The following is a 22,929-nucleotide window of genomic DNA, read 5'->3' as shown; positions in this document are numbered from 1 at the left end:
TAAACGTTGAGTTTCCCTTTTGGGTCCACATGTTTACAAGTGTATTAGAATTACCTAACTTCCTACTTAACAGAATCACCTTTGTCATAAGATCAGAGGGCCTGACTTACAAAATTAGCAGTTAAGCACTTCTCTGCCTCCCAGTCAGCGTGTGCTTGCCTTTCTGACACCCAGCCTTGTTTCAGAGTAGACTGGAAAAGAGGAACCAATGCTCTGGAGCCCGTGGTGTAGAGAGCTGAGCCAGGGAGTGATGGTCAGAAACCACACAGGCCTTATGTATAAAACACTGGGAATAATTTGTGGCAAAATTTTCTCAAACTTGGTCCAGCCTTATTATGAACTGCTTCTTTAACTCATTTTTTGGTGTTTTTATGGTTTTTCTCAAATATCAAAGCTCACTTTATGTCTTCTAAGAATAAATACTTAGAATACTTTGGCTACCTAATGTGAAGAGCTGGCTCATTGGAAAAGACCCTGATGCTGGGAAAGATTGAGGGTAGCAGGAGAAGGGGGCGACAGAGGATGAGATGGTTGGATGGCATCACTGACTCAATGGACATGAGTTTGAGCAAACTCAGGGAGATAGTGATGGACAGAAAAGCCTGGCCTGCTGGAGTTCATGGGGTTGCAAAGAGTTGGACATGACTTAGCGACTGAACAACAACAGCAAGAATGAAGTATTGCATGTTCACAAAGGAGAAAGCAGAATGTTTGGGAAGTACAGAAAACACCAAGGTTCAGCTCTGTCAACATGTTACCTAGCGTGTCACTTTTGATCCTTTTTTTTTGTCAATCCTGCTGCTGTGTGTCTGACTGAAGAGGACTGGCTTTCAGGTTCCTTTCAGGAGGAGAAGCCCTCTTCCGGGGTGCCATCTGTTACTCTGGTTATGAACGCTGGTAACCTCTCTGTAGGTGCAGAAGTTGGGTCTCCTGGGGTTCTTCCAGGAGGCAGAATGAGAAACAGAAACTGCCCTGCAAGTCCATTGCCATCTCTCTTGAGTCCCGTTAGCTGACAGTGACTTGCCCTGTGCTCTCTGCCAGCCCTAGAAAAGGCAGAGCAGGGATCTAACATTTGAAGCTGCCTCTAAACTCACAGTCTGGTTATAGTTGTTTCCTCTTACATCACTGGCCTGCCTTTTGTCTAGGGTTAAAAAATAATTGAAAGCATGTGATGTTCTGTCGCTCACATGGTAGAAACTCTCCAGCTGAACAATATACATTTTTCTTGGCAGCTGCTTCCTTGTGTCCTGCTTACTCCCTGGCCCTGGGCAGCAAGGGCCACCCACTCCTCTCAATGGAACACAAAGTCAAGTCACTTTTGCCACCAGTGACTCATTATCTAAGAGTTTCTCTGGGACAAATGGGAGAAGATAAATACATAAGTGCACTTGTTGATCTGCTCAGTGTTTGGAAAGAAAGTTGGTTGTTTTGACTAAACCACAAGCCTTGAAAGGAACAGGGGGGTAAGCTGCCATGTTTCCTGTAGCTTCCCCGGTTTCCCCGTGTGATCCACATGACAAATGTGATGAGGCCTCCTATGCCTATTGCACAGGTGACACCGAGGCTCAGAAAATCTAGACTGTTTGCCCACAGTCACCTAGTAGGTTAACTGGCAAGACTGGGATTTGAACCCAGGATGGTTGGCCTCTAAAGCCCACATTCTTACAGCTTTAGCACTTTTTTGTCTGAACCCTCATGGTAACTGGAATAGAGTTGGAAGGAGACTATTCAGAGAAAGAAACTGGACTAACAGGGCCGGCAGTTGTGAGGGAATGGGGACTTTCAGAGCCAGAGGGATGAAAGTGGGCATGAGCTTCACTTCTGGAAGGTGAGCCTGGGGAGGCAGGGCAGGGAGCAGTGTTTGGTTATCTGTCCACACCCTCTAGGACCCTGGCACAGCTGGGTGCTAGGGACTCAGCAGTGAGCACACTAACTTCTCTGTTGCTGTGGGACTGCAGTGGGGCAGGAGATAGAAATAAACCCTTCTGTGTATAATGGGATAGCAGGGATGCCTGCAGTGAAGGAAAACGAAGCTGGGTAAGAGGGGTGGAGGGGTTGAGGTGGTATTTTAAAGGGGAGGGTGATTCATGAAGTCCTGTCTAGTCAGGTGCCATCTGAACATGGAGGAAATGATACCGCAAGCAGGAGGAACCGTAGATCCAAATATACTGACGTAAGGCAAGATCAAGAGATGTAAAGACCAGGGAGGAGGCCGGTGTGGCCTGAACAAAGAGAGCAAGTGAGAGGGGAGTCAGAGATTAGGTTAGAGCAGGAGGTGAGTGCCGTGCAGCCCTGGAAAGGCTGGATTTACACTGAGTAAGATGGGAAGCCAGTGGAGGGTCTGGATCAGGGGTGTCTGGTGTGGCTGAGAGGATGAGAGTTGTTTACAATTCCAGTGTTAGGCTGAGAAGAGACTGTGATGGGGCAAGGGCAGGAGAAAGCCATGGGAGTGGATTGAGAAAGCCTCAGTGGTTCATTCACTCCGTAGATGATGATCAGATGCCACCGTCTGTGGGTTGGAGCCTGAGCGGCTGCCTTCCCTGTGGTGGGAGGCACTTCATGGGGAGGTGTGGGGCAGGAGCTGAAGTTAGAACAAGTAGGAGTCTGCCCCTAAGGCAGGTTCTGGGAAGAGCCAAGAATTTGGAAGAACTCAGTTGCTTACAGTGCTTCTATCAAAGATGTGCTGACTTTATGTTGGAAGAGATTTGTCCTTTTGATTGGGGGATGGCAGGATGGTGGTGGCGAGAAAGACAAGTGAGTGGCTTTTGTGCTGTCCTTCAAAAATCTCTAGGGCTGTTGCATCCCCCAGCAAAAGGAAAGATGGCCTGACTGCCTATCCCCCTCCCTGTCTATATACCTCAGAAGATAAAGTCAGGAAAATCTGGCCACCTAATTGTGTTTTCTGGGTGTCAAAGCCTACCTCTCTAGAGGGAAGAATCTTTGTGACCTCTGACTACCCCTGGAGCACCTGGTTCCCCTTTGCAGGCTGAAGGCAAAGGCAGGGTCTGTGGCACCCAGGACCTTCTCACTCACAGGGATCAGCGGGCTCTGTGAGACAGAAAACCGGGTCGTGGAGTCAGCCTAGACTGCCTCCAGAGCAAGAGTGGTGTCCCACAACCCCTCCCCTCTGCTTGCCACACCTCAGCCTGGACATGCAGTGACAGGGCAAGGAATGGAAGGGTATATTAATGATTCATTGTGAAATGTGTGGAAATACAAAGTGCTCTGTGAATAGTTAGTCATAAGAGCCACTGGGCCAGGAAGTCCACAGGGTGCTGGAGTGCATTTGTGTGTGAGACAAAGAGCTGATCACATGTAAGTCCCAGACTCAGCCCCCGGCTGCCTGGAGCCTCTGCATCTTCCAGGCAGCGGCTGTTCTGTGCAGGGCCCTCTTGGAGAGTGGATATTGTGTGATGTTCTTGCCACGCTCCATTTTAGCTTCATCGTCTTGATGAGAAGTGGGGCCCTCAGAAAAGTGACTTTCCGAAGGTTGTGAGCCAGTGAGGACGTGGCTGAGATTCAAAGTCGAGCTCTCATCGTGTGTTCCTTCCCAGTGCCTGGCACTTAGCTGAGACAAGGGTGGGGATTTCACACACAGTGCCTTTTCTGCCAAGGGGCAGAGGGTACCTCAGTTTCCACACTGGAGTTTGAGGTGTTTTAGAAATGAGGCCATGACCGAGGATGTGAGCGGTTCCTGATGTACACATGTGAACACATAATTCTTCAGGGAAAGCATCCTTTTCTATAAACCCGATGATAATCTGAATGAGATAAAGCCCATCACCAGGGGCTCCACCAACTTCTAGGCTGTACTTCAGTCTTTAATGTGTATGGGAATCACCTGGGCACCTGGTGACAAAGTGGATTTGAACTCTAGATAGACCAGAATCTGGATCTCAAACAGTCTCTCAGATGACACCAGTACCTCTACCACAGAGGGGTAGCATGGCTCCGGTGGTCCCATCACCAGGCTTCCGAGAGGCGACATCAGACAAGTTATGTTCTGGGATAAGGCTTTATAGAGGTGAAGGAACTAACCTGTTTCTTTGTCTTCTGTGTCTTCAACCTTCCCCCCTCTTTCCTTTCCTCTTCCGCCTGCTCCTTCCCCCAGCTGTTCAGCATGAGGAGCTGGAGTGACATGCGGCAGGAGGTGATGTTTCTGACCAACGTGAACAGCTCCAGCTCCTCCACCCAGATCTACCAGGCCGTGTCCCGCATCATCTGCGGCCATCCCGAGGGCGGGGGCCTGAAGATCAAGTCCCTGAACTGGTACGAGGACAACAACTACAAGGCCCTCTTCGGGGGCAACGGCACGGAGGATGACGCTGGCACCGTCTATGACAACTCTACATGTGAGTGTCTACGCAGCCAGGCCCTGGCACCACCTCCATCCCAGACTCAGCCCTGTGGGCCCCCTCTCTCCTGCTCACCCTCGTCCTACATAGCAGCAGTGGGTACTTGTCTACATGTCTATTTGCCATCCAGACACACCTCCTAGAAGAGGGAATCTTCTCCTAATCAGCGAACTATCCCCACTTGTGTGAAAGGGGACTTGGCACGTCCCAGGCATACAGTGTTTTTATCAAGTGAATGAATGATTGAACGTCACTCTCTCCAGTTTTCTGGGGTATGTCTGAAGGTGGTTCCCAGAGTGCTCAAGGTTCTTCTCATTCTCCCCATCTCCCTTCCCTTTCCCCCCTGCTTTCCTTGAGATATGCTTTATAATAAAAACTTAACAATAACAACAATAATGAAAGATAGCATTTAGGGAACATTTCCTATGTCCTTTGCATTTTTTTTTTAAAGTTAACTCATTTAACCCTTATGGTAACCCTGCAAGGAAGGTTTTTCTTTTTTTTTTTCTTTTTTGACTATGTGGGACCACAGCTTGTGGGATCTTAGTTCCCTAACCAGGGATGGAACCTTGACCTCTGTCAGGGAATTCCTTGCAAGGAAGGTTTTGTAGCCCCACATTTTGTAGGCTTGGAGAGGTTCAGTGACTTGGTCAAAGTCACACTGTTGTTAATTCACAAGAACCCGGATGAAACCTGGTCTGTCTGGCTCCATGCTTTTTGTCCATAAACACATGACCTCCAGAATACCTGTTCATGGTGGCGTGTGTGCCATCAGACTCAGGCATTTGATCTGCTGTTTGTTTTCGGTTCTTAGCTACAAGGTGTCATTAGAGAACCTTGTTACACCCTATCTGCTCCCCACGCTTGGGCAGTTTTGTGGTGATGTGTGTCCTGTGCCTGTGGCAGGGAGGAGCCGGTGTCACAGCTGTAGACAATGGCATTGTTTTCCTTGAAAACATGATGCAAGTGAGCCTTTCTCCATTTCTAACCGCAGGTGTGTCTTTCAGACACTGAGTGAGGTGGCTTTTAGTGCATTACTGTAACATAAGAACCTTTTATTCTTCTCTGGAGTGAAGCACTCCAGCCGTGGCAGGTTGCTTTGTGAGCCTGAAGGGAAGGGTGTTCTGAAATGCCATCCCCTCTGCTTCCTCTCTTTGTAAGTCAACCTGAGGGAACCTTCATTTTCACAACAGCTACAACTGTGAGCAAGTCCTCTTTTTTGTTTTTGTTTTTAAATATTGTCTTTGCAGCATGTAGAGCATACTTGGAATCTAAAAGAACCCACAGTGAAATTTTTTAAAAATTTGGGAATCTTTCTGGATAATCAAACCTTATTATCTATTATGACTTCGTATTTTTCACTTTGGGATATTCATTACATTTATTACAGGTACTTGTTATGAGACTTAGTAGTTGAAGGGAGATTTTTTATTTCTGCTTGAAAACTAAAGTCTGAAATTCAACCCTCTGTTTCCAGTGGAAACAAAGTGTTGCAGGCTGGCGTTAAGTCATCTAGAGTTACAACTCTAGGCTTGTGCATAGTAAAAAGTGTTTTTCTATATTGTCTCAGTTGTGACATCATCAGTGTTATAATAAACTTTGATTATTTATCCAGCATTGTTCTAGGTATCATCTCAGTTAATCCTCTCCACGTCTCTCCTAAGTAGATGTCATTAACTTTAATTTTACAGAGGAGTCAACTGAGGCACAAATCTGAAGTTGTTACATAACCATTAAGTGGCAGAGCTGAGATTAGATTTCTATGACTGACCAGCTGGTTCTAAAGCTTTTGTTAGTTTCTACAAATATATGACCATGCATACAAATATTTGCCTTTCATCCTTTTCACAGCTCCTTATTGCAATGATTTGATGAAGAATCTGGAGTCCAGTCCTCTTTCTCGCATCATATGGAAAGCTCTCAAGCCCCTGCTTGTTGGAAAGATCCTGTATACACCTGATACTCCAGTCACAAGGCGGCTTATGACTGAGGTAAGCCACCTGGGCCCAAGGAGCCCTCAACAAACTCTTCCTAGAATTAAGAACAAAAATATAAAGGTGGCTTCAGATGTATTGAGTATACTTTTCTGGGATTTCCAGGAATGAGGACCTCCAGTCTGACCTAGGCCCCAGCTGACTGTTGAGGGCCAGCTCTCCAGTCTTGGGTGTTTGAATCCCTGCTGCAGGCAGGCACTTCTTGGGGATGGGAAGGGCAGGAAAAGGGCTTCTATGATGGAGTGTCTTTTCGGGGAGTAGCTGAGTTTCTCATGTCTCTGCCCCTCTTTTATTTTTTGCTGCTCCTGGCTTCCTGGTTGACTCCAGGTGAATAAGACCTTCCAGGAACTGGCTGTGTTTCATGATCTAGAAGGCATGTGGCAAGAGCTCAGCCCCAAGATCTGGACCTTTATGGAGAGCAGCTCAGAAATGGACCTTGTCCGGGTGAGTGTCCCTCTGATTATTGTGTGCCTGCTTGATGCTCTTTACTTCCCAAGAAGTGACTGAGAGGAGAGTTATTTACATTGAACCCAGTACAGAGGGACTGAGCACAGCTCAAGCCCCAGGGCTGTCACTTGGCAGAGGTACAGGTGATGGTGCACAGATTACACCATCTCATGCACATTAGCATCAAGGCATCTGATAGTCAAAATCAGAGTTCCAAGAAACTTAGGACTGATATTTGGAGGAAGAGTTTGGTGATTACAAGACCTTAATTATTTTCTGGCTGTAGAGCCACAGTACCTTACTCAGCCCTACTGTGTCCTGGTAGGTCTTGGACAGAGGTGTGCGAGGAAAAGCCTGTTCTGCAGACTCATCACAGATACTTGCTCCCCAAGGCGCTGTGTGAGTGAGGAGCCGCTGTTACTATGTGGAGGAGAATTTCACTTAGTGCTTCAGAACTACTTGAAAAGGGATAAGTGCTCTGAAGACAATTGGATTCAGAAGCAGAGGAGTCTGAGCAAGAAAGAAATGTCTCCTTTGCTTGAGCCTGAGTGCCATTTAATCACATCATCCTGCCTTGGGCTGAGTCAGAAAATCATTAGACTATTTCCTGTCTCCATGGTGAGAGAGGCCTCTTCCTTTTGTTCCTGCTGCTATTAAGCATGAATGGATTTTGCCAGGTTTCTTGTCTTGACACGTCATTGATCAGAAGGGCAGCTGGGTGTTACAGGTGGTATATCTACCCAGAGAGGTACTCTCACAGGCTGAGGACCCTCCCGAGATGCCCTAGGAGGGACCATACCCTGGGGGGCCTTCCAGTGATGGGAAAGCTGAGTCATCTTTGTTGCACTGGTCCTGCAATTTAATTCTTAAATTGGGAGCCTTTAAAAACCAAGGGACTTTAGTCAGGGAAGCATGAACAATAATTTGTATGGATCGAGTGAATAATTCCTGTCTAATAATAACAGCAACAACTTATACCCATCAAGGATGGTCTCTGTTGAGCTCCAGTCTCTCCTCCAAAAGGGATTCATGTGATTCAGCCACGAACAGTGTTATAGATCTTGGTGTGGTCTCAGGCGTCTTGGTCATCTCCTTGGGATCTACATTCCTACTTGTTGGACTTCTCTCCTTCTGAGTCTCAGAGGGTGATGAGGGGCCATGTTGAAGGAACTCCATGACTTTTAGTTTGTAGGCAGATAGATGCTTCCCCTGCTTTTAAATAGGGAGTTTGACTTGGATGCTCCAGCAGGTCACAGGCTGTCAGTTCTTGTGGGATGAGGCCCTTGTCAACATGGCCATGGCATTCACTGGGGATCCTGCTGGAGAACCCAGGATGTGCAATAGGAAATGGAGCTGTGGCTGGGGAGAAAGGCATGGTGTGTGGTTGAGAGGGCCTTGGGTGTCAAGCCAAGGACTTGACTTTAAGCTCTGACACACCATTACCAAACCCATGGAAAGGTTTTTGGCAATGTATACATTACTCTGGTTTGACAGGTGGGTTGAAGAGAGGAAAGATGGAAGGCAGAGACCAGGGCAGAGGCTACCCTGGTGGGGTAAAGCCTGGTGACTGATTGGTTGTGGAGGGGTGAAAGAGAGGGAAGTTTTGGGATGATTCTTAATTTCTAGCTGATGGATGGTAGGGATGTCCAACAAGTCAGTGGATACTAGGGCTTGGAGTGTAACTGGTTGGTTAGGCTGGAGACACCAGTTAGGGACTCATCAGCCTGTGGGTGGAAGTCGAAGGAGCTTCCTCCACCTGCTTTCTTTTCTCTACTAAGGAGTGTTTATTTCACTGCACAAGCTTGGGCATCTCAGTCCTGTGCACCCCCTGCTTCACATCTGGTACATGAGGCAGTGCCTGAGACTTCTGGTTCTGTTGGGGTAGCTCTTTCTTTTTTTCAACTTTATTGAGGTACAATTGACAAATTAAAAGTGTATGTATTTAACATATACAACTTGGTGTTTTGATGTATGTTTGCACTGTGAAATGATCACAGCATTGGAGCTAAGTAACACGTCCCTTCCTTCACCTAGTTACCTCTTAACAAGTGTCAAGTATACAGGATGGTATCACAAACTGTGGTCACCATGCTATACGTTAGATCCTCGGATCTAATAATGGGAACGTCATGCCCTTTGACCCCCGTGTTTCCCCAGCCCCCCCGGCAACCACCCCTCCACTCTGTGATAGCTCGTATCTTCTGCTGTGTCTGGCTCTGTCTGCACCTGTTCTGTCCAGAGGCACCCACAGATCTGGAGGCACTTCTTTGTTGGGTCACGGAACCCATTGATACTCAGTTGTTCTTTCTGAGCTGCTATTTGTTTCCTTCACCTTCAGCCTCTGCTTTCTCCATGGACACTGCTCCTGAGGGTGATCTTCATACCCTAGAATCATGTAGTCAGTGATCCCACTGGGCACATCTCTCAGGCCTTGCTGCTCTCTTTGGCTGTATTGCTCAGAAGCCACACTGGGTAGGGCAGACCTCACCTCAAATACCGCATGTCTTCACTCAGGTTTTATTTGTTCAGTTCAAGTCTCAAATAAAATCATTTTGGAATCGCTAACCCATCCCCCTGTGCACCTTTGTGAGATACAATTTTGTATCTATTATGTTAATAAAAATACATATCCTAACTGATGACAATCTAATTTGTTATTCCCTATAGGAAAGCAATTTGGAATGAAAATTGTAAGAACCATAAAAATTGTGTTATCCCATGTACTTCCATTCCACACACCCTCAGGGATGTATCCCATACAGAAATAATTTTAAAGAAAGAAGTCACTCTATGAAACAGAATGTTATTGCTATAATAATTGTTTTTTGTGAAAAATTAGAAATGGACTAAATGTTTTGCAGTATGGGAATAGTTAATGAAATTATAGTTTATATACCCTATAAAAACTATTATGCTCCCATTAAGATAATAAATATGAAGCCACATGGGGAAAAGCTTATAATGTTAGTAGAAATGAGACTGATTTTAAGAATAGCAGAGTTTGGCCTTTAGAGATTCCATTTCAGTAGAGTCAAAGTTTCATCTGCCTTCTTGAAGGTATGACAGGAGTTGTGGCTGATTCTCTTTTCCATGAGCTGAGGTTGAAACAGACCCATTTTTCTGGCAGCATATCTTTGCCGGCCTCTGCCCCGGTCCTCTGCACCTGCTGGTTGAGTGCCTGATTGATTTTCCTGCTCTTCCATGTTGACCCATGGGGAGAGCCAGCCAGCTAAGGAAAAAGAAATGGAAAATAGGCCTCCTTTTCATCATGACCCATGCATCCTGTAATTGGGAAAGATCAGGTTTCACTTGGTTTAACAGCAGCATTCTTTCCCTAAGCTAAATAGGTTTGTCTTAATTCAGTCTAGAAATTAAGGTCTTTATGAGGAGTTATCAGCCTGGGTCTCAAAAGAGGATGATATAATGCAGGGGGAAGGTGCAATAGAATCTGAGAGCCCATGTCTCATATCCTGACTTTGTTATTTATTAACTGTGTGACCTTATGGTTAGGGACTTAACTTCTATGAACCTGTTTTCTCATCTGTGAAATGGAAACTATTAGACGTACCTTCCTTATAATGTTGTATGAGGTGAAGTGTTTAACCCAACAGTAATTGTATAGAGTATAAGTATGATTATTGTTGTTATTGTAGTTAATAGCGTTTACTATTAAGCTATACTGGAAACTAGATTCAGACTGGACTGATATTGACTGGTCAACTCCATGCCTATTAGTGTATGATTCATCCTTGGTAAAATGTTATTTTTTTCAGCCTCAGTGGTCTCACCTATAAAATGGAAACACTGTTACCTACCTCACAGTTTTTATAAAGATATAAAAATGACAATGTATGTGAAAGGGTTTTGTAAATCATATAGTGCTCATCAAGACTTAGTTGTACTTTGTCATTGGAATGGCAGACACTGTTGGACAGCAGAGGCAATGATGACTTTTGGGAACAGCGACTGGAAGGCTCAGACTGGACGGCCAAAGATATCGTGGCATTTCTGGCCAAGCACCCAGAGGATGTGCAGTCCACCAACGGTTCTGTGTACACCTGGAGAGAAGCCTTCAATGAGACCAACCAGGCAATCCAGACCATCTCTCGTTTCATGGAGGTGAGGAACTGTTCCATGGACCATTTAGAAAAGGCTTTGGCTTCTTTCTCTGAGATGATACAACATGATTCAGACTGGAGTAAAGTTTAGAAATTTTGTGTAGTCTTATTTACAGTAGCATCCCTCCAACCTAATACATGTTGTGTATGAAAAGACACTTAAAAATACAGGTGGTGTATGAAAAAGCACTCAAAAAATTGTTAGTTGAATGAATGAGACAGACACAGACCTAACTTCTAACTTTATTCTGTCTGACTCAAGAATATCTCTATCCATTGTCTTCTAGTTTTTCCTATGTTTTGATATCCAACTACCTAATGGCAACAAAGCATTCCCTTAAAAAAGCATTACTTATGAAACTTACATAAAATCTAATAGGACTGATTACATTTAAAAAATTTGAGTCCTAAAAATGATGTGACTTAGTAGAGACAAATGAAAGTTCTTTTGGTCTGTTTGATTAGTTGTTATGACTCAAAATTACGAAGAAAGCAGAAGAAAGTGAGGCCTGATCATTGTTTAAGTCCCTTTCCCTCCACAAAAATCAGTATGAGTAACTTATCTCTAAAATACATTCAACATTTCTCTTAAATTGCTAAGGTGAAAACCCAAATAATCCATTTTCAATTGAATATTGGAGAATGATGTGAGAGGATGAAGATTAAAAAAGACATGCAGTTAGCACTTCTCTCTTAGCGTAGATGCTGCCGTGGCCATGGCTTGTTTTCCTGGCCGTCAGCATTCTCATGATGGCTGTTCTTCCTTCAGTGTGTCAACCTGAACAAGCTAGAACCAGTAGCGACAGAGGTTCTGCTCATCAACAAGTCCATGGAGCTCTTGGATGAGCGCAAATTCTGGGCTGGGGTAGTGTTCACTGGAATTGCTCCCGGCAGCGTCGAGTTACCGCATCATGTCAAGTACAAGATCCGGATGGACATTGACAATGTGGAGAGGACGAATAAGATCAAGGACGGGTAAGTGGAATCGCATTGTACCAGCCAGTCTTAGAGAAGTCAAGAGCAGCTAATGTGATTGGAGATACTTTAATAATTTTGTAAAAATTTCAAACAAAGATAAATCGGTGGCATGATTTTTGTGTAACTGGCACATTCGTGGTAGAGACAGCTGTTTCAAAGGTCATAAAATATCCTTGTCTTTTCGTTTTGCATTTCCATTCAAGGGAATTAGTCCTAAAGAATTAAATCAACTGGAACAAAGAAAGAAGGAAAAAGACATTAGGTTCCCTGTGCTAATGCTATCCATTTCTATAAAAGGGGGCAAATAACCAAGATAAAAGATGATAAAGTGAATTTTGACACATCCACTTGTAGTAATGTTAGGAAGCAATGGAGGAGGGAAAAAAACCAAACCAACAAGTGGTTTGCTCATTCTGATTATATCTATTTAAAAACGTGTACACATCACTGAGGGCTCCCCAGGTGGCGCTAGTGGTAAATAACCCACCTGCCAGTACAGGAGACGTAAGAGACACAGGTTCAATCCCTGGGTTGGGAAGATCCCCTAGAGGAGGGCATGGCAACCCACTCCAGTATTCTTGCCTAGAGAATCCCATGGACAGAGGAGCTACAGTCCATAGCATCCCTAAGAGTCGGACAAGACTGAAGCAATTTAGTGTGCATGCACGCGTCACTGAGACCACAAAGTACGATGCAGAAATAAAAACAGTGGCTCTGAAGGCTTGTGGGTGATTGAAATTTTTGTTGTGTGGTTCTAAGGAATGTTCAATCATCTGTGGCTTGATTTAAGGTACTGGGACCCTGGTCCTCGGGCTGACCCCTTTGAAGATATGCGGTATGTCTGGGGAGGCTTCGCTTACTTGCAGGATGTGGTGGAGCAGGCAATCATCAGGGTGCTGACGGGCACAGAGAAGAAAACTGGCGTGTACATGCAGCAGATGCCTTACCCCTGTTATGTTGATGACATGTGAGTTACCAGTAAGCTGCCACCTTTACTTAACTGGTTAGCACTGTCCCCAGGTGGGGTGTGTACACACACACACACACATGCCAAGAGAGGAAACAGAATGCTTTGGTTAAATTTATTTTATATGTGTGTTGATACTGGTCAAAAAATTGATGAAAACAAGACTATGGCTACTGCAAAGCAGCTGTTTTTGAAGTTGTGTGGAGATTTCAGGAAATAAGATGCTAGATGTAGGTAGTTGACAGTTTGAGGCACAGGCACACATGAACACACACCACACACCAGTAATCCTCACTCCTTTCTGGTCTACGGTTACTAGAACTTTTATTTTTCATATCCTATCCTTTTGGTCAAAATTGGCCCAATCTCCAAGTTTAAAATGTGTCAGGACGAGCACATGCCAAATATATTCACACATCCACACGTCCCCCAAATACAGAGGCACGGTGTTACGGACCTTGAAGAGCTAACTTCACATCAGTTTTTCTTCTTCTCTCAGAAGGTGGTAGGCCACATTTTCAAACAATGCAAATAAAACTGAACAAGTCCATTTTATCTTAGACTTTTTAGATAACCTTTGAGTGCTTAGTCACTGTGCTGCTAAGTGGGGTCTGTGGCTCTATGGCTCATGATTTCTTGTGAGAGAGCAAGAATGGGGCAGAGGTGTAGTTATTGCAGGCATCTGAAGTATGTCATGTCTCTTCCAAATTCTGGAAGCTCTTTCATTCTCTGTTGTGTGAGGGTGAGAGTGAGTGTGTGTGTGTGTGTGTGTGTGTGTGTGTGTGTATAGAGATCAGAGTGCAGAAGTAGCAGGGTTACTCTCCTTGTATCTCTCCCAGCTTCTTATTGAACCACACTTTTACTTGCAGGGTTCATTCTAGCTGTTCAGTTCACCTGGATTTATCTTGTTTTTCACCTTCAGAAAGACTAGCCAGTATTTTCCAATGACGCCCCTAAGCAAAGCTTTACTCTAGAAAGGACATATTAAGATGGGGACACGCCTGTTGTCACATACCCTGTAAGTGCATAAGTGGTAAAGCTGAGACTTGAACCTTGAGTTTTAGAGTCTAGATTCTGTATCCCTTTGACTTCGCTGCATTTCATTTTCTAGTTTGGAATCTGAAATCTGAAATGTTACTGACAGGAGCTGCATAAAGTGTGTTTCTGCACCATCTGTCGTAACAGTTGTGCAAGGCAAGCTGATAGTGAGAAGATCTTGAAGATGTTGAACTTTCATGAGACAATGAGTTGGGTTTTTGGTTTTGTTGGCTTTGTTTTAGTACTTTAAAACCACATTTAGTTTAATGACCTCTGATAGTTATCTAGCTACTAAAGCAAGCCCTCAAAGAACTTTGGCATCACTTTGTTAATAGTTTGTAATCACTGCATTGCCCCGCTCACGAAGCATTCTTGTCAGGGTGCACAGGTCTGCCCATCTCGGGCTTGGTCCTGGTGATTCCTCTTGCATGCCAGCCCAGAGTTGTTGGCCCAGGAGCCTGGCTCACTCTTGCCTTTAATCCTCCCCTACCCTTCCAGCTTCCTGCGGGTCATGAGCCGGTCCATGCCTCTCTTCATGACGCTGGCCTGGATCTACTCGGTGGCTGTGATCATCAAGGGCATTGTGTACGAGAAGGAGGCACGGCTGAAAGAGACCATGCGCATCATGGGCCTGGACAACGGTATCCTCTGGTTCAGCTGGTTCATCAGCAGCCTCATCCCTCTGCTCGTGAGCGCCGGCCTACTGGTGGTCATCCTGAAAGTAAGACTGCTTCACTGGCTCCTCCCTCTGCCCCCCGGGCTACCGGATCAGAAGAAAAGCACAGGTTGTTTGGGAGGGATAGGATCAGAGGTGCAGTTCCTGCAATTCTTTCATTTTATAATTGGGAAAAGTGATGAAACTTGGAGAGACCCTGAGAAGGGCAGCAACTTGCCCAGTGTCAACCCAGTTGGTTAGTATAGCTAGGCTGGACTGAACCTAGGAGCCTCATGTCCTAGGTGAGCATGTGCTTAACTACACCATGCTGTCTGCTTGGCAATGGCTTGTGAGAGTTACTCATTTTCCTAGGTGCATGTATTGGTTGATGATTCTGCCAGAATTTCTAAAAACCATAATCAGAAGGATAGATACTGTTTACGTTTAGATTTTCTGGAAACAGAGGCTGAGATAAGAGTTTGGTGTATGTTTATTTCTTAGGGATCTATATCTATACAAGGAACGGAGAGGATGCAGGATTGAGCACAAACAGGAGTTGAACTGTGGTGCATGGCTAAGCCCCTGGGCACTCTGGCCATGGAGTTGAAATGTCCAGCCCTTTAGGTTACCCCAAGGCCTCCCTCTCTGACAATCCATTGTCCCAGGCCCCTCAATTAGTAACTGGAAAGATGTGCCCCAGGGCTGGGCAGCTTTCTGCAGCTGTGACAAACCCAGAGCAGTTGCTGCCTGAGGCTGTCCACTGACAGCCAGTCAGCAAGCCTTTCCATGAAGGGGACTCTGTACAGTGCGGCTCTGTGTCCACCCCTTACTTTAATAGACTTACGTGCCAATTTTTTTCTCAACTGTTTCATTAAAGAATACATCTTTTAAAAATAAATGTTTTTAAAAGCATAGGGGTACCAAGGAAAAGGAACTAACAATTGAAAACTAGCTACTAATCATTACAAGTGAGCACTTACTGATTGCCAAACACTATTTAAAACACATGCGTATGCTTAGAAGGAAATGGCAACCCATTCCAGTGTTCTTGCCTGGAGAATCCCAGGGACAGGGGAGCCTAGTGCGCTGCCGTCTATGGGGTCGCACAGAGTCAGACATGACTGAAGCGACTTAGCAGCAGCAGCAGCAGCAGCATGCTGTCTTATGACGTCCTCACTAAGGAACCCATTTAACATACCAGGAAATGAGGCCAAGGAAGGTTAAGGACTTCATTGAGGTCACCTGGCAGTATGGCAGAGCTGTTCTTGCTGAAATCAAGCCCCCCTCATGCTTTGATATCTGACTGCCAGGCCTGACCTCTGTGGCCAGGATGGGGGTCTTGTGGCTGGTGGGTGTGAGCTGCTCTTCCAATTGTGTGCTGGTAGGTCCTTGTGATGGAGAAGGCAATGGCACCCCACTCCAGTACTCTTGCCTGGAAAATCCCATGGATGGAGGAGCCTGGTGGGCTGCAGTCCATGGGGTTGCTAAGAGTCATACAGGACTGAGCGACTTCACTTTCACTTTTCACTTTCATGCATTGGAGAAGGAAATGGCAACCCACTCCAGTGTTCTTGCCTGGAGAATCCCAGGGATGGCGGAGCCTGTGGGCTGCCATCTATAGGGTCACACAGAGTCGGACACGACTGAAGTGACTTAGCAGCAGCAGCAGCAGGTCCTTGTGAAACAGAACCAACTACTTGGGAGAAACTTGACAGGTCCACAGAGTTTGGATGGTTATGTGGCTCCAGAATCCATGGCACATTCTTACAGGGGATGTTAAGATGGCCTGGCCATTTTTCTTTGCTTTCAGAGAGAGAGGTCATGTAGGATGCTATCTCTTGCAATTCTTTCTTGGTGCTCATAGTCCTTATAAAAGGTGATATTATTTCTTGGAGAAACAATGAACAGAATTGTCTATTGAGGTGAACCTTGGTGAATATCAAGCCTGGACTTTGTTCTGTTTCTGACTCTACTGTTCGTTTGCTGTGTGGTCTTGGGCTGGTCATTTCCCTTCTGTAGACTTCATTTCACTCACCAGAAAAATGAACAGTGCTGTTTCTCTATATTGTCTTTTAAGATGACTTTAATAAGCCCTGGCTGCTTCCCACGGATCATTGCTTATTGAGAGTCTTACTTGGTCTCTTTCTTCCCAGTTAGGAAACCTGCTTCCCTACAGCGACCCCAGCGTGGTGTTTGTCTTTCTGTCTGTGTTCGCCACGGTGACCATCCTGCAGTGCTTCCTGATCAGCACGCTCTTCTCCAGAGCCAACCTGGCGGCCGCCTGTGGGGGCATCATTTACTTCATGCTATACCTGCCCTACGTCCTGTGCGTGGCGTGGCAAGACTACGTGGGCTTTACCCTCAAGATCTTCGTGGTGAGTCTCTCTGGCCCTTCGGCAGTACCTGCAGTCGCAGCCACCCCTGGTATTTCACCTCTGCTTTGTAGTCCAAGCTGAGAACAGAAGATAAGAGATTCTCTTTCCACGGGGACTTAAACCTCAATTCTAGATTGTATGCTCCTTGAAGGCAGGGACTGTGTCTTACTCAGTAGTTTATCTTTAGTCCTCTGAGTGAACAGTGGTTGAATTGAATCGAATGATAATTTTGAGGGAGCCAGACTGCACCATGGGCCAGCTGGGGGTAAATGGCCCTGGGGAATGACTTTAGAGCATTCCCTTTTATCTGCCTTTTATCTCCCAGCTCTGTTGGCCATGTTAAGCTCACCACAAAGTCACAGCCAGAGATAGAACTGAAAGTTCTTGAGGTCAGAGCTGGCTCGTTCTGGACCTTTATCTTCCTTGTGTCCAATATGGAGTTTAACTTGAGTAACATTTTCTAAACTTCAAGACTGAGGAACAGGTGCCCCATCTCCCCACAAATCCCTGCCTTTACTCCCTTCCCTTGTACAGAGGAGGAGAGGCCTTTGAAAGTATGCAAGTCCCAGTAAGAGTGAGTTGTTTTCTGAGTTTTCTATAAGATGCTCCAAGGCATCCATTAGGCATTAGCAGCCCCAGACAGGTTCCTATGACACTGAGCCCTTTACTGACCGAGCCGGGAGCTTGAGAGGACCCTGACAAATGCCTGTGTGTGTGTGTGTGTGTGTGTGTATGTGCGTGTATAAGGTACAGTTGCTGAGCCCTTGAGGCATCTTTAGAAGCATAAAATTCTAAAAGTTTTATATGCCATCATATATGCATTTCTGAAATGTGTGTGCATAATGAGTGCTTATAAATAGAATCACTTTATATGCTGTCAAGGAGCCCACTCCCCTGAAGGGACTCTGTAGATGAATATTTCCATATCTTGTAATTGATCCATTTTGCAAATTCACATTTCTCCAGGTGGCATTTACATTAGCAGTGATAGGAAAATGAGAGACAAGGAGATGGATGAATGAATTTTGCCTCTTTTGTACAGAGCCTGATGTCTCCTGTGGCTTTTGGGTTCGGCTGTGAGTACTTCGCCCTTTTCGAGGAGCAGGGCATTGGGGTACAGTGGGACAACCTCTTTGAGAGCCCCACAGAGGAAGATGGCTTCAACCTCACCACCTCCGTCTCCATGATGCTGTTTGACACCTTTCTCTATGGGGTGATGACGTGGTACATCGAAGCTGTGTTTCCAGGTACACTGGACTTCCACACTGCTTTTGTCTTCATCCAGGAAAAAGAAATTTCTAACCGTGTCATTTTCCTCACTTTGTGCTGGAATTTCTGCAGGGCCCGGGTCTCCTTGGAAAGTGGTTAGGGCTTTAGACCTATGGCAAACAAATTATCTCTAAGAAGAAGCTACTGATGCTAAAAGTACAGCTTTTACTACTGACCTAACTCTTATTTCTTGAGCACTGTGTGCCAGGCACCTGCACAGTGTCTTATAAATGATGCTTTGGTTCGATTTAATACTCATAAGACTGCTGGGAGGGAGTTGCTGTTCTACCCAGTTTTTGCAAATGAGAGAAGTATGATGCAAAGAAGTTAAATAACTTACCTGTGGCCACATAACTGGTAAGAGTAGGTGCTGGGAGGTGAACCCAAGTGAGTTACACTGAGTCAGCTTGCCCAGCAGAGTCCTCTCAAGCTGAACCAGGTCTCGAATTCTGTTTCCCCTGAGTTACCACCAGCAGAGGTTCTGTTTCCTGAGTACAGCTTGTGAATAACAAGATACATATTGGTGCTAAGCCCTTGCCTGTGTTTTAATCAAAAGTCATAAAAGTTCATTTTTATACTTCCATAATAAGTCTTCTTGACTGAGACCTCCCTTGGATATATTTTCATAGAAGATCAAATTCTGAGAGAGCGAGGTTTAACCCTTTCTGGTTCACTTTCTGATTTTTCTCCAAAGGAGTGGCCATGGAATATTGATTACCCATCCCTACTTGGACTACTTGAATGTCCCACACTGAATGTGCAATTTTGTATTGTACAGATCCGGATTCAGATTCTGAGTCCTTCACTTCACTGGCTGAGTGATCTTGAGTGGGCCACTAATCCCTCAGTCTCCTCATCTCTAAAGTGGGAATGATAACCTGCCTCATGGGGTTGCTGGAAAGATTCAGAGAAGTGCAGGGTGTTTGTCATACATAGTAGAGCTCAGCAAATGTTAGCCCCTCCTCCCCCACCTCCATTCCATTCTGTCCTGTCTCCCAACAGCTGTGTCAAGGGGAGACATCACGGAAGCTGTGTCTGGGATACCTGGCTGGGATACCTGGGGGTTGCTGGGGCATTACATAATTTGGCTCACATCTGTGCTTGGATTTTAGGCCAGTATGGAATCCCCAGGCCCTGGTATTTCCCTTGCACTAAGTCCTACTGGTTTGGCGAGGAAAGTGATGAGAAGAGCCACCCTGGTTCCAGCCACAAGGGAGCATCAGAAAGTGAGTTTTACTGACCTGCGTCCCCCTGACTGCTGTGCTGCTTCCCCTCCTGGCCCTCCTTGAGGGGGCAAGGAGTGGCTTCCTCCCTGAAGAGTCTAAAACCACCTTGGGGGCAGAGACATCACATGAGGTGCCCCTTTCCAAATTCTTGACTGCGTTTTTGTCCAGTGCTGTTGACTTCTGGGGGAGTTGCTCTCTGAGTTCCTAAGGGACATTTCCTTTGCTTTCTTGGCTTCATTAAAAAAAAAAAAAGTGACTTTTGATCTCCCCTTCACCTCCACCTGTCCTTCACACACATATACACGTACTTTGTGCCCAGTATGGCTTCCTAAATCATTCAGAAGTCCCTCCTCTGCTGAATTTTTCTGTGCCCTGCCCCCACTCACCAGTGGTGACGTGTGATGTCCTTGGTATGGCTTACGAGATCCCTTACCACCTGCCCCTGCCTGCTGATCCAGCTGCTCCTCCTGCCATCCCTCCTCTTCTTCCCCAGCCTCTCTGCACCTTTCTTACTGTATTCCGATCACCAACACTAGTGCCCAGTTAGGCCCTAATTAAAGATTTGTTGCCTGCTTGCCTGAGAAACAGAAATAGCCATGGAGAACGGACAGTTGTAAAATTACAAGACCCTACATCTTGACCTCCCACTTGTTAGTGTCTTCGGTGGGCTCATTTGTGTCCTGTCTTCTCGCAGTCTGCATGGAGGAGGAACCCACCCATCTGAAACTGGGTGTGTCCATTCAGAACCTGATGAAGGTTTACCGGGATGGCATGAAGGTGGCTGTGGATGGCCTGGCCTTGAATTTCTACGAGGGGCAGATCACCTCCTTCCTGGGCCACAATGGAGCTGGCAAGACCACCACCATGTAAGAAGAGGGTGCGGCTGTCTGAGAATCAGCTGCAGGAAGGGTCTTTCCTATAGTCAGAAACTCATACCTAAGGACTGCTGCTGCTACTGCTGCTAAGTCACTTCAGTCGTGTCCGACTCTGTGCGACCCCATAGACGGCAGCCCACCAGGCTTCCCTGTCCCTGGGATTCTCCAGGCAGGAACACTGGAGTGGGTTGCCATTTCCTTCTCCAATGCATGAAAGTGAAAAGTGAAAGTGAAGTCGCTCAGTGGTGTCCTACTCTTAGCGATCCCATGGACTGCAGCCTACCAGGCTCCTCTGTCCATGGGATTTTCCAGGCAAGAGTACTGGAGTGGGGTGCCATTGCCTTCTCCATGCCTAAGGACATTGTGTTGCTTACCCAGGCAAGGGCAGAGTGCATAAGGAGTTGATGAGTATAAAAATATCACCTAATCACGAGAATGTTTTCCAAATGCTGGATTTTCCTATCTTCGGGTTAAAATAGGCTGGGGACCTTTTGATGACCTTTCCCATTTGGTTCTCAAAATTCTGCAGTGTTTTAGAACCTGATGTTGTGACAGATCTGAGAAAGGGTTTCTTTGGGACTGGTTTGGTCAGGATTAGGAGGCAAGAATGTGAAAAGGAAGATAGGCTGTGTTGGAGAGACGAGGCAATTTCTGGAAACTCTGTCTCTAAGCAGATGTGAGGAACAGCTGGGCAGCTGGCTGTAAGACTGCCTTCTCTGGGACCGATAAGAACCTTAATAATGAGCAGTTTCAGAAGGGAACATGGGCCATAAACATACCAGAGTTACCCTCAGTGGCTTTCAGTGTAGCCCATCAACCATTTCAGAGGGTATGTTGGTGGTGGAGGAGGTAACCTCTTTTTCCTGTTATGTATTTTTTAAATGCACAATTAATATATTGCAAAAATTGCAGAAAATCTTTAAAATCTAAAAAATCCTAACACACAAATTATTTTCGTCTTTAAATAATTGGTTCTACTTTGTCCATTTGACTTGAACATGATTTTAGGCATAAAAAATGTGTGTTTTAAAGTGTACTTCCCATTGCAAATTGGAATCTTTATTTAAAAAATGTGTGTGCTAAAATTGCCATTTCCAACACACAGGCCCACCCCTATCTGTTCACTGAGGCAAAGAGTCCTTTGCTGTGTGGGTGTCCCTTGGGGTCTCTTAGGAAGGAAAGAGGGTAGAGGCTTGCTCCCTCTGCTTTCCTCCCGGGCTCTGCAGCCTAGAATGGAGCGTCTCCAGGGCAGGAGGGCTAACGCTGACTCCTGTACTTTCACATTTTTTCCTCAGGTCCATCCTAACTGGGTTGTTCCCTCCCACCTCGGGCACTGCCTACATCCTAGGGAAAGACATACGCTCCGAGATGAGCACCATCCGGCAGAACCTGGGGGTCTGTCCGCAGCATAACGTGCTGTTTGACATGTGAGTACCAGCAGCTCCTCTATGGAGGTGTGTCAGGAGTGATGGGCAGAGTTGGACTTAAGCATTTTTACCACCTTTAGGGGTAGCAGGCCTCACCTTCCTGGACATGTTGAGACCTGGTTGTCCTTCAGTTTTGGAAAAGTGAGTTGGGGGGTGAGAGGTGTTACATTGGTCCAGTGGTGGATGAGGACTGGGGAAACAGTGCTGTCTATCGCTGTCCTTCTAGAGTAAGGAAGCCTCTCTCCCCACTCACCCTCCCTGAGGCTGCCACAGCTTTCACCTGGTGGTACCCCAGGGCCCTCAGTGTGTGGGCTCCGTGTTTCCTGCTCAGAACTTTGCCCCCATTCAGCTTGCCCATCAGCAATCAGGGAGCCCCTGTGGTGAGCAGACAGAGACTTGAGCTCTGTGACCTTGGGCAAGGGCACCCCCTTGTGGGCCCCGGTTTTCTCTTATCTAAGTGGGCAGCTCAGGCTTGTGTCCTCTACAGGGGTCCTTCTTCTGTCGGGGCTGAGGTCCTTTGAGGTTCAAGGGAGTTGCTCCAGGCTAAGGCCGGGCAGCTCCTTGGTTGGTGGGACCATGGAGAAAGGTTCTCTGAGGACCTGCTGCTGCCTGATGGGTGGCCATCAGGCCCGCGGGGAATAGAGTGGATGTGACTTGTCACAGTTTTGGTGGTGTTTCTGGAGCAGCTCATGTGGCTGCTTACTGTGGTTCTGCCTTGAATCCTTCCTTGAGATTATCTTGCAAAAATGAATAAAGTTAACAACAAAAAAAAAAGTGGGAAAGAAAAATGTGCCTGTCATGTTCTGGGTGAGGAGGCACTGTTCTGTGTGTCCTGGGGACCCAGAGTGACCTGCCCCTCCGTCCCCAGGCTGACTGTCGAGGAGCACATTTGGTTCTATGCCCGCCTGAAAGGGCTCTCCGAGAAGCATGTGAAAGCTGAGATGGAGCAGATGGCCTTGGATGTTGGGTTGCCGCCCAGCAAACTGAAAAGCAAAACAAGTCAGCTGTCAGGTGAGGCCCAGAGATGCCTTCCTCCTCCACCTCCCCTTCTACACACATATACACACACACGAAATATGGCTGCCCTAGGGTCCCCTGCTTCGAGGGAGGGGAAGGGTGGGTCAGAAACATGTCCCGGACTTGTCCCCAGGGGGGTGCCTCCACTTGTCTCTTGCCCCCTCTGCTATCATTCACTGGGCTGTTCT

At 46.3% G+C, this 22,929-nt stretch overlaps 1 protein-coding gene across 1 annotated transcript in view; it reads left to right on the top strand.

The window, feature by feature from the left end:
• The window catches only part of ABCA1 (ATP-binding cassette, sub-family A (ABC1), member 1), a 138,503-nt gene that overhangs the window by 76,275 nt on the left and 39,299 nt on the right, over positions 1-22,929 (top strand). Inside the window, exons 10-22 of the mRNA XM_010843531.1 lie at positions 4,112-4,352; positions 6,207-6,346; positions 6,677-6,793; positions 10,718-10,915; positions 11,684-11,889; positions 12,683-12,859; positions 14,396-14,618; positions 16,706-16,927; positions 17,970-18,174; positions 19,309-19,422; positions 20,117-20,288; positions 21,593-21,724; positions 22,593-22,735. Coding sequence (XP_010841833.1) covers positions 4,112-4,352; positions 6,207-6,346; positions 6,677-6,793; positions 10,718-10,915; positions 11,684-11,889; positions 12,683-12,859; positions 14,396-14,618; positions 16,706-16,927; positions 17,970-18,174; positions 19,309-19,422; positions 20,117-20,288; positions 21,593-21,724; positions 22,593-22,735 — 2,290 coding nt within the window. The remainder of the gene's footprint in view (positions 1-4,111; positions 4,353-6,206; positions 6,347-6,676; positions 6,794-10,717; positions 10,916-11,683; positions 11,890-12,682; positions 12,860-14,395; positions 14,619-16,705; positions 16,928-17,969; positions 18,175-19,308; positions 19,423-20,116; positions 20,289-21,592; positions 21,725-22,592; positions 22,736-22,929) is intronic.

Source organism: Bison bison, unplaced genomic scaffold, assembly GCF_000754665.1.
Source record: "Bison bison bison isolate TAMUID 2011002044 unplaced genomic scaffold, Bison_UMD1.0 scf7180017864183, whole genome shotgun sequence".
In the NCBI taxonomy this organism is placed as follows: domain Eukaryota; kingdom Metazoa; phylum Chordata; class Mammalia; order Artiodactyla; family Bovidae; genus Bison; species Bison bison.
Note: the sequence above shows the minus strand (reverse complement) of the source record. Positions and strands in the feature narration are given on the sequence as shown.